General features: G+C 34.6%; 2 protein-coding genes across 4 annotated transcripts; one reads left to right on the forward strand and one right to left on the reverse strand.

Annotated features, from left to right (window-relative positions):
- Window positions 1–381: 381 nt before the first annotated feature.
- LOC114377904 (dihydroorotase, mitochondrial-like) lies at window positions 382–4,549 on the reverse strand. Of its 3 annotated transcripts, none has more exons than XM_028336378.1 (8): window positions 4,396–4,549; window positions 3,989–4,112; window positions 3,218–3,399; window positions 2,693–2,829; window positions 2,099–2,264; window positions 1,891–2,007; window positions 1,281–1,441; window positions 382–869 (listed from the first exon to the last, which is right to left on the reverse strand). In XM_028336378.1, the coding sequence occupies exons 2-8, from the start codon at window positions 4,069–4,071 to the stop codon at window positions 675–677; spliced, it is 1,041 nt and encodes a 346-aa protein (XP_028192179.1). In that variant the 5' UTR covers window positions 4,072–4,112; window positions 4,396–4,549; the 3' UTR covers window positions 382–674. The 3 variants fall into 3 exon arrangements, with proteins under 3 accessions (XP_028192179.1, XP_028192177.1, XP_028192178.1); XM_028336376.1 differs by having other exon boundaries at window positions 4,201–4,539; XM_028336377.1 differs by lacking the exon at window positions 4,396–4,549 and adding an exon at window positions 4,263–4,388.
- An 861-nt stretch (window positions 4,550–5,410) lies between these two features.
- LOC114378155 lies at window positions 5,411–8,794 on the forward strand. Its single transcript, XM_028336696.1, has 4 exons — window positions 5,411–5,802; window positions 6,457–6,536; window positions 6,621–6,679; window positions 8,135–8,794. Exons 1-4 carry the CDS (start codon window positions 5,491–5,493, stop codon window positions 8,437–8,439), a joined length of 756 nt encoding a protein of 251 aa, XP_028192497.1. The 5' UTR covers window positions 5,411–5,490; the 3' UTR covers window positions 8,440–8,794.
- The last annotated feature ends 6,066 nt before the right edge of the window (window positions 8,795–14,860 follow it).

Consider the following 14,860-nt stretch of genomic DNA (forward strand, 5'->3'; position numbering starts at 1 on the left):
GCAGTTACAGGTCAATAGAATTATAGAACAACCCCTCTGGTGCAAGATAGCATCTGGTTTCTGCCAACAGCTTTGCCAGGCCAAAATCCGCAACTTTTGTGTTATATTCAGCTTCTAACAGAAAATTCTCTGGCTACACGTTAGAATATACAGTGCAGTCTCTACATTATATGTGTAAATAAAATATAGTTTATATGAAATAACGCTGCTAAGCAAATTAAAATGAAAAAGAGAAATTACACAATAATAGAAGTCTTTTTAAATAAGGTAAATGCCATACGATTTTAAAATTTGATGCGGTGTCATGTGGCCAAGGGGCACTTGGATTCATACAGGAATTCAGCTCAGACCCATGAACAGGAAATGGAAATAAGGCAAATCTGAAAAATTCATGCATAGTTGATTGATCAAATTAGAACTACAAAATTACCATAGCTCTGAATACTATATAAATTCCCATAATTTATTAGTCACAGTGGGTGTTCTGGTTCATACTTAAATTCACCTGACCTAGGAAATAGAAATGAGAACAATCTGCAAAATAAATGCAGAACTGACTGATAAAATTAGAACAAAATTGCTTGACTCTAGTTCTTGAACGCTGCATAAATTCTCATCTCAGCAATCAATAATTTAAGCTGAAGGATACCAAACTTTCAAATAGACACAGCAAATCAACAAGGCAATGCCTCCCATTCAAGGGTTTCACCAGCAAACATGGGAACGATGTCTCCAAATGGAAATGACAAATAATCAGGTACTTTCCAAGGAGCTTTCCTCAGTTTAATCTTTGACTTGTTTCTGGGGAGGCCATAGAAGTCAGGTCCGTTAAAGCTTGTAAAAGCCTCTAGCTTATCAAGTGCACCAGCCTGAAATTGCAACAATTTCATAAAACAAATTAAGATTAAACTCTACACACTTTCAGAATGAATCATGCAAAATATGATATATCATCACATACATAGGCATTAGCATATTATTGTACCATGAAGCACACATGAGAAATGCATATGAAAATTAGAGACTTGTCAACACCGGATGCATTATCAGATATCATCACCTCTAACGTACAGTATTACTTGTTTTGCAACTACTTGGAAATGATATTTTTGTTTCTAATCGCAATTTAAATACTAATTAATCTCAGAAACTCTGCATATTATTCCAATTGAATGATATAAACCCCCTTCTGAAACCAACTAAAATGCACATCAGTGAGATGAAGACATAAAAACAAAGATTTACATATTATATTATAAATATTATAATATAAGTGTTACCTCTTCAAAAACTTTGGCATATAGTGATAGAGCAACCGGTGAGTTGTATATGCCAGCACATCCACAGGAACATTCCTTTTTACGCCTATCATGTGGAGCACTATCAGTTCCAAGGAAAAATCGTTTACTTCCACTAGTGACAGCCGAAACAATAGCCTGTCCTAAATAAGAAACAAACAAAACGAGCTCAACGTATGATGTAAAAGACCTGTACAATTTGGCAACAATTATCAACATGATGATCATTGTCCATAGTGACGTTTCCTTAACCTAACTTAGGAATTAGTACAGAGTAAAGTCAGAAACTCAGCAATGTACTGAGTACTACATTCTGCAGAAAATTAAAATTTATAAAAGTATAATGATGTTTCTTCAAACACCATTTAATGTACTGCAAAACATATTTATCTTTTCACATAATCAAATCAATAAGGAATGTACAAATTTACTGAAGATCAAAACAAAGAAATTGTAAATTCATATGATTTAAATCATTTTGTCAATTTTGGAAGAATCATTATTTCAAATTGTAAACTAAAAAGTTTGATATACACCTGAAGATGTTAAAATTTATTATTAGATTGTACAGGAAGGAAACAATGTTACATACTATGGATCTCTCTTTTGAGCACTGGAAGACAGTAATTGTGAGGCTGTAAGCCACCTTGGAACAAAGCATTACGATTCAGAAGAAGATGCTGTGGTGTAACAGTTGCTGCTACATAACCTAACAAATGTGCAAATCATGAGAATAATTTTAAAATTAAATAGTACAATACAATAATAAAATAGATCTTCCAAGTAATTTATTATGTTACCTTCTTTGCAAGACTCTACAAATTTAACAGCATCTGCAGTAGTGATATGCTCCATCACAACCTTCAGCTGTGGAAGTCTTTGAATTAAAGGCATTAAAATTGTTTCAATAAAGACTTTTTCTCGGTCAAAAATATCAACGTTTGAATCTGTAACCTCTCCGTGAACCTGTCATGCATAGTGATTCGCAGATAAGAGAGTATAATGTGAACTTCTAAGTTTTACATATTAATATAAAGAAGGAAACATGACACTAGGCAGCACTTGACTGCCACAACCACCACTCAGCTCATAGTTAATTGTTGAAGTATTAGTAGACGATTTCATAGTGGACATGTCCAAAATTGGTGTCCAACATAGTGTGTAGTAATTACATTCTATTCAATGCCATAAAATAATTCATGAAAAATGTGGCTTACCCGAACTGATTTGAATTAAGAAGGCAAGCATGGAAGCAAAAAGAATTAAATACATTATTATGCATCAGTAGAAGAACAATAAACATAGCCACGCAAAAAAAAGGGGGGTGGTAAGAGAGAATGTAAAGAAATAAACAAAATAAAAACCACAAATAAAAATAAAAAAATTTAAATTACCAATAATGGTAAATTTTGCTCAGCCATTTCCTCAAGAACAGAAAAACAATTTCCAAAAAGATCTGTAACACCATCTTGGGAGTTTGTTGTAGCACCAGCAGGATACAACTTCACACCATAAACAAGTCCACTTTTTTCTGTCAGTGCAAGTAGCATAATCAAGTAGTGTACTATGATTAATAGGGGGTGGGGGGTACAAAGCCAGATGAGCATGGAGGGTGTAATCTAATCAAATGATAAATATTGACTGTCATGGCCTCCTTGGGAAAGACATTTGTTACAGGATCGATATCAAACATTATACAAGTTAGGCAATTACATTGCAACAAATACAAGGCTGATCAATAAGAGGTAGCAAAAGAAGATACAGAAATTTCATTTTAATCAGATTCAGAACAAAACTTATATATATAAAAATAAATATAGACACACAAATTAAACTTACTGATACAGTTAAAACTTTTTTCTCTTCATGTTTCATAGGTAATGTTTTTTAAATTAATGTACCCCACTAATTAGACTCACTTGCAAGTTTAATCTCATCAGGAGTAGTCACGTCTGTGAGGTAAAGTGACATGAGAGGAGTGAAGTTGCTATCTTTAGGTATTGCTTTCAAAATGGACTCTCGATAAGCGACAGCAGCAGACGTGGTAGTGATGGGTGGTTTCAAATTTGGCATTACTATGGCCCTTCCAAAATGCTTCGCACTGTGGGAGCAAAAGTTATGAATCAGAACTCTTGTGAATTTCAGTAGGAATGCAATTAACAAAATAAATGCCAAACTATACAAAGATGCAGTGTGCAAGCCTTTCTCACATTGACCCCACAATAGATTAGAAAATACTAGAATATCAACAATAACAATAATCTTATCCCATTATACGAAGTATACTACATGGATCACACATATTAACATACTCATTTATGTTACTCCCACTTTTTTCTCGTCTTTCTAAAGCCCAGCATTCACTACCATAGAGTATAGCTAGTCATATAGCAGCACGATAAAACTTGTCTTTGAGCTTTATGGTCTCAAATAACAAACAATGTCTTTTTCCATTTTAAGCCCCCAACTTGTATCTTGTGTGTGAAATCATCACTAATTTTGCTATCTTTTTATAATATTGAACTAGATGTTTAAACCTAGAAACTTGTGATATGACATTTTCTCTACTTTTTATCTTTACATTTTATTTTCTTCTTATTTCTTACTAAAATTGCAATGCTTAACTCCTACAATAGGAGAGTATCACTGAGTATTTTTTTTTAATATTATTTATTTGCAAGCAAAATGACCTGTGAGGGAGGACAGCTTCAAGAAGGGAACCATCACGGAGGTGAAGATGCCAATCATCAGGCTGTGTAATAGTGAGCTCCATCTTTACGCTGATCAACCTTTTTTTTAGTAGAATCTTAATACCTATAACAAAAGGGTAACAAAACAAAATAAGCACTAGCAGAATCAGCGTGAGACAGAGCAAGTGAAAGTTCAATGTAATGGTACACACACGCGCGCGCGCACACACACTCCTTGAACACTATTTCAGTCGAAGAATGTGGTTTCATCTACCAGTGAAATGAAAAGCTCAAAGGAAAATTGCAATTCGAAATGCTCAACCGCAAAACAGAAGGATCCGATGAAACACGCAACCGCAACATCGAAACGTCAGAACTACACTAATTGGATGGAAGAAGATAGGGACCTGAGAGAGATGCAAGGCCAAACTGAATTGGATGCCGGCGGCGGAGGCGGTGGAACTGAGAGCGATTGGACGACGGCGAATTGAGGTCGATCCGGTGGCCGTCGACGAGTGAGAGTTTGGGATATTTTGTTACGCGTTGAGATTGGTATCTTTGGTTATGACTTATGGACTATAGTGTTCCTCAATGGACTGGGCTTGTTTTGCTATTCTCTTTTCTTTTAAGACAATTACTTAACACATTCCACTTTTTGCTTGGTACAACTCCAAATTTCCTTATATCCTTTTTTTACCCTTTTTCTCCTATCTCTCCCAAACCTCCTTGGTAGCCGCACTCCACCTCCACAACTCCGCACCGCACCAGATACACCACCTGCCCCTATCCACCACCACCACATGCAATTTTGTGAGCCATGAACCTTGACGCTCCAAACTCAACATTGCACCCCACCACCATAATTGTATTATGAATTAAGTAATTCCTAATACAAATATATTACGCAATGTTCAATACGTAGTATTTTTTTATGACAAATTTCTTAATCCATAATAAAAAAAATCCATTATAAATTAAGAAATCCACGACACAAATGTATTTTGGATTGTTGAATTTGTAATGTATTTTTTTATTATGGATTATTTAATCTATAATAAAAAAAATGGGATTGAACAATCCATAATACAAATAGGTTATGGAGTATTCAAGTCCGTAATATATTTGTGGATAGGACGACACAATGGTAGATTTGGTGCTGCGTGAAGGTTCAATGGGTCACAATGGTGTGACGTGAAGGTGCGATGTTGTTCATGGAGTGCATCGGTTGTGTTGGGTGAGGTCAGGTGGGGTGGTCATGGAGGTTTGGGGGAGAGGCATTGCTTAGGAGAAAAAGGATATTTTAGAAAATATGGGATGCCGCAAACAAAAATAGGGGTACATTAAGTAATTACCTTCTTAAAAAAAAATTGCATAAACTAACAAGTCAGAGAATCTTAAATATTAAATGTATTCCATGTATCCTTCGGACTGAAAGCGCCGTTTAGAGCCGTCATAGTTCGACTCCTCAAGTTCCTTTCTTTTCCTCATTTTCCAATTCCGCAATGCAAAGGGTGTCTCCAACCTCCACAATTTGGAGGACCATAGTCTCCAAGGCTAGAAAAAACGTGTTTTTCATCAACGACCCTTTTGCTGCGCGCTCCTTCTCTGCGGTTCCCGTCGTGGCAGCCGCCAAGAAATTGCATCAACCAGAGATTCCAAGTGATTTCCAGAAATGGGGTTCGGTTGGATTCTGCAGAACGTCGAAATTTGCCTCTGGGTTCAATCCACTTCAACCGAAGCCGTTGGATTCTATTGTAGATGTCCACAGATTGAAAGATCGGTATCCTGAAGACATTGCTTCTGTTTGGGATGATGTAATGTCTCATTCATTGCCATGTTGATTACTTGTTCTTTATCCATTGTTTGGTACCAACAACAATGTTATGATATTATCTCATTTTGTTTAATCTTTGATAATTAGATAATTATCCATTACTTGTTCTTTATCGTTTAGATTTGTTTGACTTATAGATTCTGTTAGTGAATCTCGTTGGAAGAGTATAATATAATGAGCAAAACGAATTGAGCTTCTTCCATAACTCTTATAGAAGCTCTCCCATCTGACTTCTCTTAAAGTTGTGGTGATAAGTTGATTTTAACTCATGGAGAAACTCAGTTTATTTTACTTTCTTATTTCTTCTTCAGTGCTTATGGGTGAAGAAATTTATCCTAATAGATGGTATTAGTTTGGTTGCATTAAGAGAAGGATAAGAATAGGCTCAACATGTTTTCTATTATTCGTCTTTGCCACTTGCTTTTGTTCGACTTGTTTCGGTTTTTTGAGGATGAAAAAAATTGAAGATAAGTTGGATATAAGCTGTAGTAAAAATGAAAAATGAAACACCAAATGAAAATTTGGGCTGTTAGTTGATCAATGGGAAATTCTGTGTGGTTAGTATAATACAAGCAAAATGATATAGCAGAATGATGATGATGAATCTTTGACACTTTGACTGGATTTATTTCAGTATCACATAGGAAGAGGTCATATTGGAGCAACTATGAAAGCAAAACTTTATCACTTGCTGGAGCATAGAGCTTCAGAATGGTATTCATTTTTATCAATATTGATACTATGAATTTGTGCTATTCTAGATTTCCAGTTCTCAGCATTCTTTCTTTATCCTTGCAGCCGATATTTTGTCATTCCTTTATGGAGGGGAAGTGGATACACGACAATGTTTGTTCAAGGTTTGACAAAAATCACTCTCTTATTTATGTGTAAAAAATCAATAATTGTTTTGACTTTTAAATCAAAACTGTGTTACACCTGATTGCTAATTTGTATTTGGGAAGACCAAAAGAGAAATATATATTTCCCCATTTTATGTAGGTATTATTATGATATTATCTATTACTTGGATGGGCGTATATGAGAGAACTTGAAAGATAGGGACTTTTTCCTTCTTGATATTAATATCTGCAGACTGGCGTCAAAGATATTGCTACGTGTCCACTTATATTCATGGACTCTATTGTAATCCGCTATGCAAATAAGGATATCCTAATTGGCAATTAGAAAATTCAAAGGGTTAGCTTGTACAGTGCACTGCAAATAACATAACTGTTAATAATCAACCAAAAGTTAAGCATTAATGAACATACACAATCATATTTGGCAACTATTTTGATCCTTTTGTGAGAAGAGAAGATCTACCTGGATATGCGATTTAACAAAGTCTTGTCTAGTAGCTAATTCATGTATTTCCTGATCCTGGAGAATGAGATGCAGTTTTAGCTACATATATAAAAAGATGTTAATAATTTGCCACTAGGTCCTGGACAATTTCTAGATTCATATAACTACTATTGACACCCTTTGAATATACCTTCACTATTGAGAAATCAAATTACAATCTCTCCCTGCACATAACTATGGACATGCTACCACAAAAAGCATTTTAAGATAAAGCTGAACTTGGAATACATTGAAATCTTATGTTTTGTTCAGTTTGATGGAAATAAATGTATTAGAAGAAATTGCTTTGTATGTTATCTTTAATATTTGATAAGATAGTTGTCCTCTACCTCCTTTTTTCCTTTTCTGGTTGGATTATTTCCCCATTTTTATTTTTGAGAAACTATTTTTATTTGCAGCTCTAGCATCAAAAACTAGATTCCCAAACATAGAATTTTATTGCATTAAGATTAAGATATTTGTCTCATTCTGGTTAAATCTTGTCCACATATAAGCAAAAGGTGTTGGAGAATATTGTTTTCACTTGTTTTCCAACCACAACATCTTTTTATTTTATTGCAACGTTAACATACTGTCAACAGTGAAATGCTTTTTATATATTATTTTTTAATTGTTTAGATCACCTGCAATTTATAACTTTTTATGGGACTTTCCATATGATGACAGGTTTTAGAAATTTAAACTTATGTTGAAAATTTATGTTAATGGTAGATCTCCTTGATAGTTGAGAGGAACACCAAAAGCATTTTGTTTTTGGTTTGGAGGGTGTTTTCAAGTGGGATGAAGAGAGGAAGATTTCAAGAATGATTCTTCCTCTTAATAAATTTTCTACTTGCAGAAGCTGAAATATTATGAAAACATGTAACAAATGATTTTTTTATTCTGAGTGTTTTCTTTTTCAACACTTCCATCGTTGTCTCACAAATGTATTCATTCTTTTCTTGCAGTCCAGACGCCACACATGATTTTTACAGGTCTTGAAGATTACAAGGCCAGAGGAACACAAGCAGCCCCTTACTTTACTTTGACCTTTTACACAGAATTTGCAGAGAGCAAGGACTTGGTACTGATCCGTGGGGATGTTGTATTTACCAGCAAGCTTACTGACCCAGAAGCAAAATGGCTTTTGGAAACTGCTCAGTCTTTTTATTTGAATGATGCGAGGTACAAACTGGTTGAGAGGTTCAACAGACAAACACATGATTTTGAGTTCAAAGATGTCTTGCAAGTATTGGACATGCCTATTTTGTAACCTTTTTTTAATTGGACAACTGCTAAACTAAACATCAGAAAAGCAAAAGTGGAAGGGTTGATTTGATCAAGAATGAAGTTGCAAATGAAGGAAAGGAAGAAGAGTAACAGGGAATGTCACTGGGGGTCAGGAAAGGAGCTTTTTCATCAGTTGTAATCATATACTTTTGTATAAGGAAGGGGGTCCTGAACTAAGCTTCCTTATTAATTATTATATTATAGTCTGATCTAGTCTTTGTTTTTTCTCTTTCGTGATGATTGAATACAGAGATATTGTATTGAATCTTTGCTTCAAAATATCTATATGATGTTACAAATAAACAAGTCAAATAGAAGAAAAAAAATGAGTTTTTCTTTTTCTGGTTTAAGATTATATATATCCTCTATGGAAGATAATTTTGTCTAAGTAAAAGACATTTACGATGCGGTAAGATTGGGGCCAGTGTGTGTGTTATTTTAGAACAGTGGCTGTGTGATATTTCAGCAGAGTTGTCCCGAAAAATGATAAATGGATCCCTCTGTGTGTGCGTTTTGGGGTCTGTGCAAGAGTCATTGTCTGAAAATCTTGAGAAAGGGAGTATGTATTGAACAAGATAATGCTTTTTCAACTCACTTAAAATGAAATTTATTTCAAACATATATACCATGGTTCCCTATGTAGATAAGGAACAAATATCCAAATTTTTAGACACTTACTAGTACCAGTATGAGGCTTCTACCACTGTGGTGTTCAGGGCGGATTAGACGTATGTTGAACTTCTTTTTATTGATAAATATTAATTATGAATTATTTATTTTTTTGTTAATAAAGAGAATCCAATACATAATCTTTCTCTTTTTCTCTTCTTTTATCATCAAATCAATTTTATAACTTCATGATGAAGCTCACTCTAGAAGGAGAGACGCCCTTTCAATGAATGTAATCCATGAATATGATCAGCAGCTCGCAATGAAACAACTTTGTTGCGGTGTTAAGGCTTACCCGACTTTTTTTATTATTTTTATGAGAAGTACCCTCTATTCCTATAATGAATGATATAAAAGAAAATATAACAAGATTGTGGTGGAAGCAACAATGTGAACTTTAGACGAACGTGTTGGTTGGGAGGCACTTTACATTAATTTTGAAATGTTAGAAATATTTTTTGTCCGGTTAATTTAGGAACATCCTCATTGTACTAAAGTTATAATTTTTTTAAAATGTTACCAGAATTTATTTAATAAATTGAAAATAATTTTTTTTAGTCTTAGATTATATGTATTTTTTTAGACAATTTTATTCAATTTGGATAAGATTGATGTTATGTAAAGTATCACAGAAATGATACACAGAAATCTCAGAATTTATTTATCAAGATGAGTTTTAGATTACAAGGAGTTTTTCTAAAAAGAATTGAAAAAGAATCACACAAACTAAAGAGTAGTTGAACTATTTATACCAGGTTTTTTTACAAGTGGACAACTCACTAATATTAGTAGCTTGTTACAACTATTTTAACTACAAGCTTAGTTTGTTACAACTGTTTTAATTATCAGCTTAATTTGTTAGTTATGTGGACCAACTTATCAACAAATCTCCACCTTGGTTACATAACTAAACAAGGATCAAAGTGGTTGATCCCTTTTTTGACATCAGACTAGCTGACATTACTTCAAATTTATAAGGTCCAGGCAGTAGAAAAACTTGATGCTTGGTAGAACTTTAGTGATCATATGAGAGGGATTATGCTTAGTGGAGACTTTCTAGACAAACACAACTCCTTCATAAATAATCTCTCTCACAAAGTGTAGCTTCACATCTACATGTTTTGTCCTTTCGTGATAAACTTGGTTCTTTGAGAAGTGAATAGCACTTTGGTTATCACAATGGATAGTGATAACATGATCTTGCAGCTTCAACTCTCGAGTTATTCCCCTTAACCATAGTACTTCTTTTATTGCTTCTGTCAAAGCAATATACTCTGCTTCAGTAGTGGACAATGCAACCACCTTCTAAAGACTAGCTTTCCAGCTAATTGTAGTTCCAAATGCAGTAAATACACAGCCCGTGGGAGACTTTCTAGTGTCCAAACAACCAACAAAATTAGAATCTACAAACTCATCTATTACAATAGTATTTTCCTAGTAACCCTCAACTTCTCCATATATCAGACTCTTTCCAATTAACCCTTTTATGTACCCTAGGATCCATTTTAGAGCCTGCCAGTGTGCTTTTCCAAGATTTGCCATAAATCTGCTTACAAGGCTAACTGAGTATGAAAGGTCAGGTCGAGTGCATACCATGGCATACATGAGTGAACTGACTGCATTTGCATAAGGAACTTCAGACATGAACTCCTTAACTTTTTTGCTTTCAGGAGCTTGATCCATACTAAGTTTGAACTGTTGAGACAGGTTTAGCATCTGACATACCAAACCGGTTTAGAACTTTCTTTAGGTACATTTCTTGAGATAGAAATAGTAGCTTCTTGTCTCTATCTCTCTTGATCTCTATACCCAATATTCTTTTAGCTCCACCCAAATCTTTCATTTCAAATTCTCTTTTCAAGTCTTCCTTAACTTTGCATGTTTCATCCTTGTTATTGCTTGCTATTAGGATGTCATCTACATAAAGCAATAGAATGAAAAAATTATGATATGAGGCAAACTTGAAATAGACACAGTTATCAAACTTGCTCCTCTTGAACTTGATGCGAGTCATGAACTCATCAAATCTTTTATTCCACTGCCTTGGAGACTGCTTTAGACCATATAGGGACTTTTTCAGTTTACACACAAAGTCTTCCTTTCCTTCTATTATAAATCCCTCAGATTGTCTCATGTAAATAGTTTCTTCTAGTTCTCCATACAAGAAGGCAGTTTTAACATCCATTTGCTCCAATTCTAGATCAAACTTGGCAACCATTGATAGTAGAATTCTTATGGAACTATGTTTCACCACTGGAGAGAATACATCATTGTAATCAATTCCCTGCCTCTCAGTGAAGCCTCGAGCTACTAGCCTAGCTTTGAATCTTCCTTGTTCAACTCCAGGAATGCATTGTTTCCTCTTGAAAATCCACTTACAACTGACTAACTTTGACCCTGCAGGTCTCTTTACCAGGTCCCAAGTATGGTTATCATGGAGAGACTTTATCTCTTCATCCATGGCCATAAGCCATTTATCCTTCTCTTTGCAATCAACGACAGCTTTGTAACAGTTTGGTTCATCATTCATGACCTCACTAGCTGCAACAAGAGAGAATGCCATCAAATCTACATAACCATACTTCTCAGGGGGTTTAACCTTCTGGTTCTATCTCTAACCAACAAATAACCTCCTCACCTTCTCCCCCATCATCATCATCAATTTGAGGTTGAATATCATATTCTTCTTTGTGCCAAATTTCAGATTCATCTATTTGGTTTTCTTCATTGAACTCCACCTCAATGCTATCCTTTTCTGAGCTTGCATGGACCACCTCAATGCATCTTCTATGTCTTGGCTCTAAACACCACACAATTTGTACCCCTTAACACCTTGACGATATCCTAGAAACATACACTTGATAACTCTAGGTTCCAATTTGTCTTGCTTTATGTGAGCATAAGCAACACATCCAAACACCCTGACTCTATGGCTGCTTCAGCCCAAAAAGATTTTGACAAATTAGCACTCATCAAAATACACCTCAATCTCTCAAGAATGGTTCTGTTAAATCTCTCAGCCAAACCATTTTGTTGAGGTGTTTTTACTACTGTCTTGTGTCTTGCTATTCCAGCCTTCCTACAGTAGTTAGTGAAAAAATTTGAACAAAATTCAAGTCCATTATCTGTCTTGAATCTTTTAATCTTTTTTCCTGTTTGGTTTTCTATCAATGTTTTCCAGTTTTTAAAATAATCATGCACCTCATCTTTAGTTTTGAAAATGAAAATCCATAACTTCCTAGAATAGTCATCTACCATTGATAGAAAATACCTAGCACCTGAGTGAGATGGAGTTCGAGATGGACCCCATAAATCAACATGGATGTAGTCCAAAGTACCTTTAGTTCTCTGTTATCCAGTACTAAACTTGACCCTGCAAGCTTTTCCATAAACATAGTGTTCACAAAAGTCAAGTTTCTCCACCTTATCTCCACAGAGCAGGTTTTATTTTCCCAATTCAATCAACCACCTCTCACTCACATGTCCCAACCTTTTGTGCCATAGTTCAATCTTTGACAACCTTTTGACAGAAACTATAGCAACTGGTCCCATTACCACTTCTCCAATAAGAGAATACAAACCATTCTTTTGCATCCCTTTCATGAATATCATGGAGCCCTATAGAACCTTTAGAACTCTCTTCTCCTGTTTGAACACATAGTCTTGTTTCTCAAACTCACTCAGAGAAATCAAATTTCTCTTCAAATCTGGGACAAGCCTTACATTCTTGATGACTCTCTCAGCACCATCATGAAGCTTGAACCTCATAAACCTAATTCCAGTGATCTCACAGGACCTATTTCCAAGTAAGATTGAACCACCAACTTGCTCATCAAGCTCCTCAAACCAAGACTTGTTTGGTGTCATATGGAATGAACACCCAGAGTCCAAGATCCATTCTGTCTCAGTGTTTTCATGAGACACCATTAAAGCCTTAGCTGACTCATTACCATCTTCAACTAGAGCAGCATTTCCAGGTTCTTTAGATCGATCTTGCTTGTTTCCTTGTTGTCTATCAGGACAAAATCTCCAAGTATGGCCTTCTCTTTTACAGTGGTAACATTTAATGTTTGGTACATTAGATCCAGATTGAGTTTGTGACTTGGATCTTTTCCCTTTTGTCTTATCATCCTTCTTATATTGTCTTCCATGAACTGTGAGTCCCTCCCCATGTACAGAAGGCCTTTGTTCATTTCTTTCATTTAATTCCTTAGAGTTCAAGGCTGATTGGACTTCAACAAGAGTGAGAGAATCTCTTCCATAGAGAAGTGTTTCTTTGAAATGAGCAAAGGTCTTAGGTAGAGCACACAATAACAGTAATGCTTGATCTTCATCCTCAATAGTAACATCAATGTTTTCAAGATCAAGAATCAATTTATTAAAGACATCTAACTATTCTTCTACCGTTTTATTTTCTTGCATCTTAAATGAATACATGCTTGCTTAAGGTAGAGGCAATTTACCAGAGATTTGGTGATGTACAAGTCTTCAAGCTTTGACCAAATTCCAGCTGCAATCTTTTCTTTGGAGACTTGCCGAAGCACTTTGTCTCCCAGACTCAAAATGATGGCACTATGTGCTTTGTCGAGCATGATCTTCTTGTCTTTACCTTCCATCTTGAAATCAAGATTGGTTTCACCATTCAGAGCATCTTCAAGACCTTGATGCACAAGAAGAGCCCTCATCCTTAATCGCTAAAGACCGAAATCATTTTGTCCTATGAATTTCCTGACTTCATACTTTGCAGATGCCATGGATGATCAATCCACGCTCACTGCACCGGTTTGTTATGCAAAGTATCACATAAATGATACACAGAAATCTCATAAGTTATTTATCAAGATGAGTTTCAGATTACAAGGAGTTTTTCTAGAGAGAATTGAAAAAGAATCATACACAAACTAAACAGTAGTTGAGCTATTTATACTTACTTTTTTACAAATGGACAACTCACTAATATTAGTAGTTTGTTACAACTATTTTAACTACAAACTTAATTTGGTACAACTGGTTTAACTATTAACTTAATTTGTTAGTTATGTGGACCAACTTATCAACAATTAACTTAGACAACGGCTTCAAATATGAGACCATTGAATGAGTTAAAACAACTCACACAAGCTCATTCACATGATGGTACAAATAATTTGAAGTTCAATATTTATAACTTAAAGAATGATATTTTTTTTAACTTCAACCTTTTGAAATTATTTTAAGTCCATATTATTATTAAAAAAATAAAGGAAAAATAATATAATTAAACACCGGTCTAAAGCAAAAGATGTGCCAAAAAATGATCATCACAAAAAGGATGGATACTGCAGAATGTTTCATATACAAATAAAAAAACATATACTAAAAAAAGCAAAATACATACTTTTACCCCACGACTCAGTAACAAAATAATCACGGAGAACTTGGTTTTCCTTTTGTAATTCTGATCTGATAACGCATATACAACTGTCTCTTGTCTGTCTTATTATTATTATTAGCGAAAACACAGGTCGTGCTGTGTCTGTGCCTACATTTCTATTTCATTGTTATATATTTATATTAATAAAATTGAAATATAACTTTATAATTTAGGTTATTATGCATTGACACACGTATATTAATTTTAGTCTATGTTTTTTAATACATATTTGTATATAAAAATCCTCTACAGTAATTGATAATATCATAATTTAATATACTATTTACACGTCAATGTAAAAACATCAATTTAGATTATTGAT

The sequence above is a fragment of the Glycine soja genome, chromosome 12 (assembly GCF_004193775.1).
Source record: "Glycine soja cultivar W05 chromosome 12, ASM419377v2, whole genome shotgun sequence".
Lineage (NCBI taxonomy): Eukaryota > Viridiplantae > Streptophyta > Magnoliopsida > Fabales > Fabaceae > Glycine > Glycine soja.

Bases quoted from the DNA above. Each gene is read 5' to 3' on its own strand.
- LOC114377904 (XM_028336376.1), bottom strand. From the start codon at position 4,258: ATGAAACCACATTCTTCGACTGAAATAGTGTTCAAGGAGTGTGTGTGC. The intron at 3,400-3,988 runs GTCATTTTGCTT...TTGCTCCCACAG, and splicing joins GAAGCTGTCCTCCCTCACAG to TGCGAAGCATTTTGGAAGGG. The intron at 2,008-2,098 runs GTAACATAATAA...CACATTTGTTAG, and splicing joins TGTAGAGTCTTGCAAAGAAG to GTTATGTAGCAGCAACTGTT.
- LOC114378155 (XM_028336696.1), top strand. From the start codon at position 5,491: ATGCAAAGGGTGTCTCCAACCTCCACAATTTGGAGGACCATAGTCTCC. The intron at 6,537-6,620 runs GTATTCATTTTT...TTATCCTTGCAG, and splicing joins GAGCATAGAGCTTCAGAATG to CCGATATTTTGTCATTCCTT. The intron at 6,680-8,134 runs GTTTGACAAAAA...CTTTTCTTGCAG, and splicing joins CACGACAATGTTTGTTCAAG to TCCAGACGCCACACATGATT.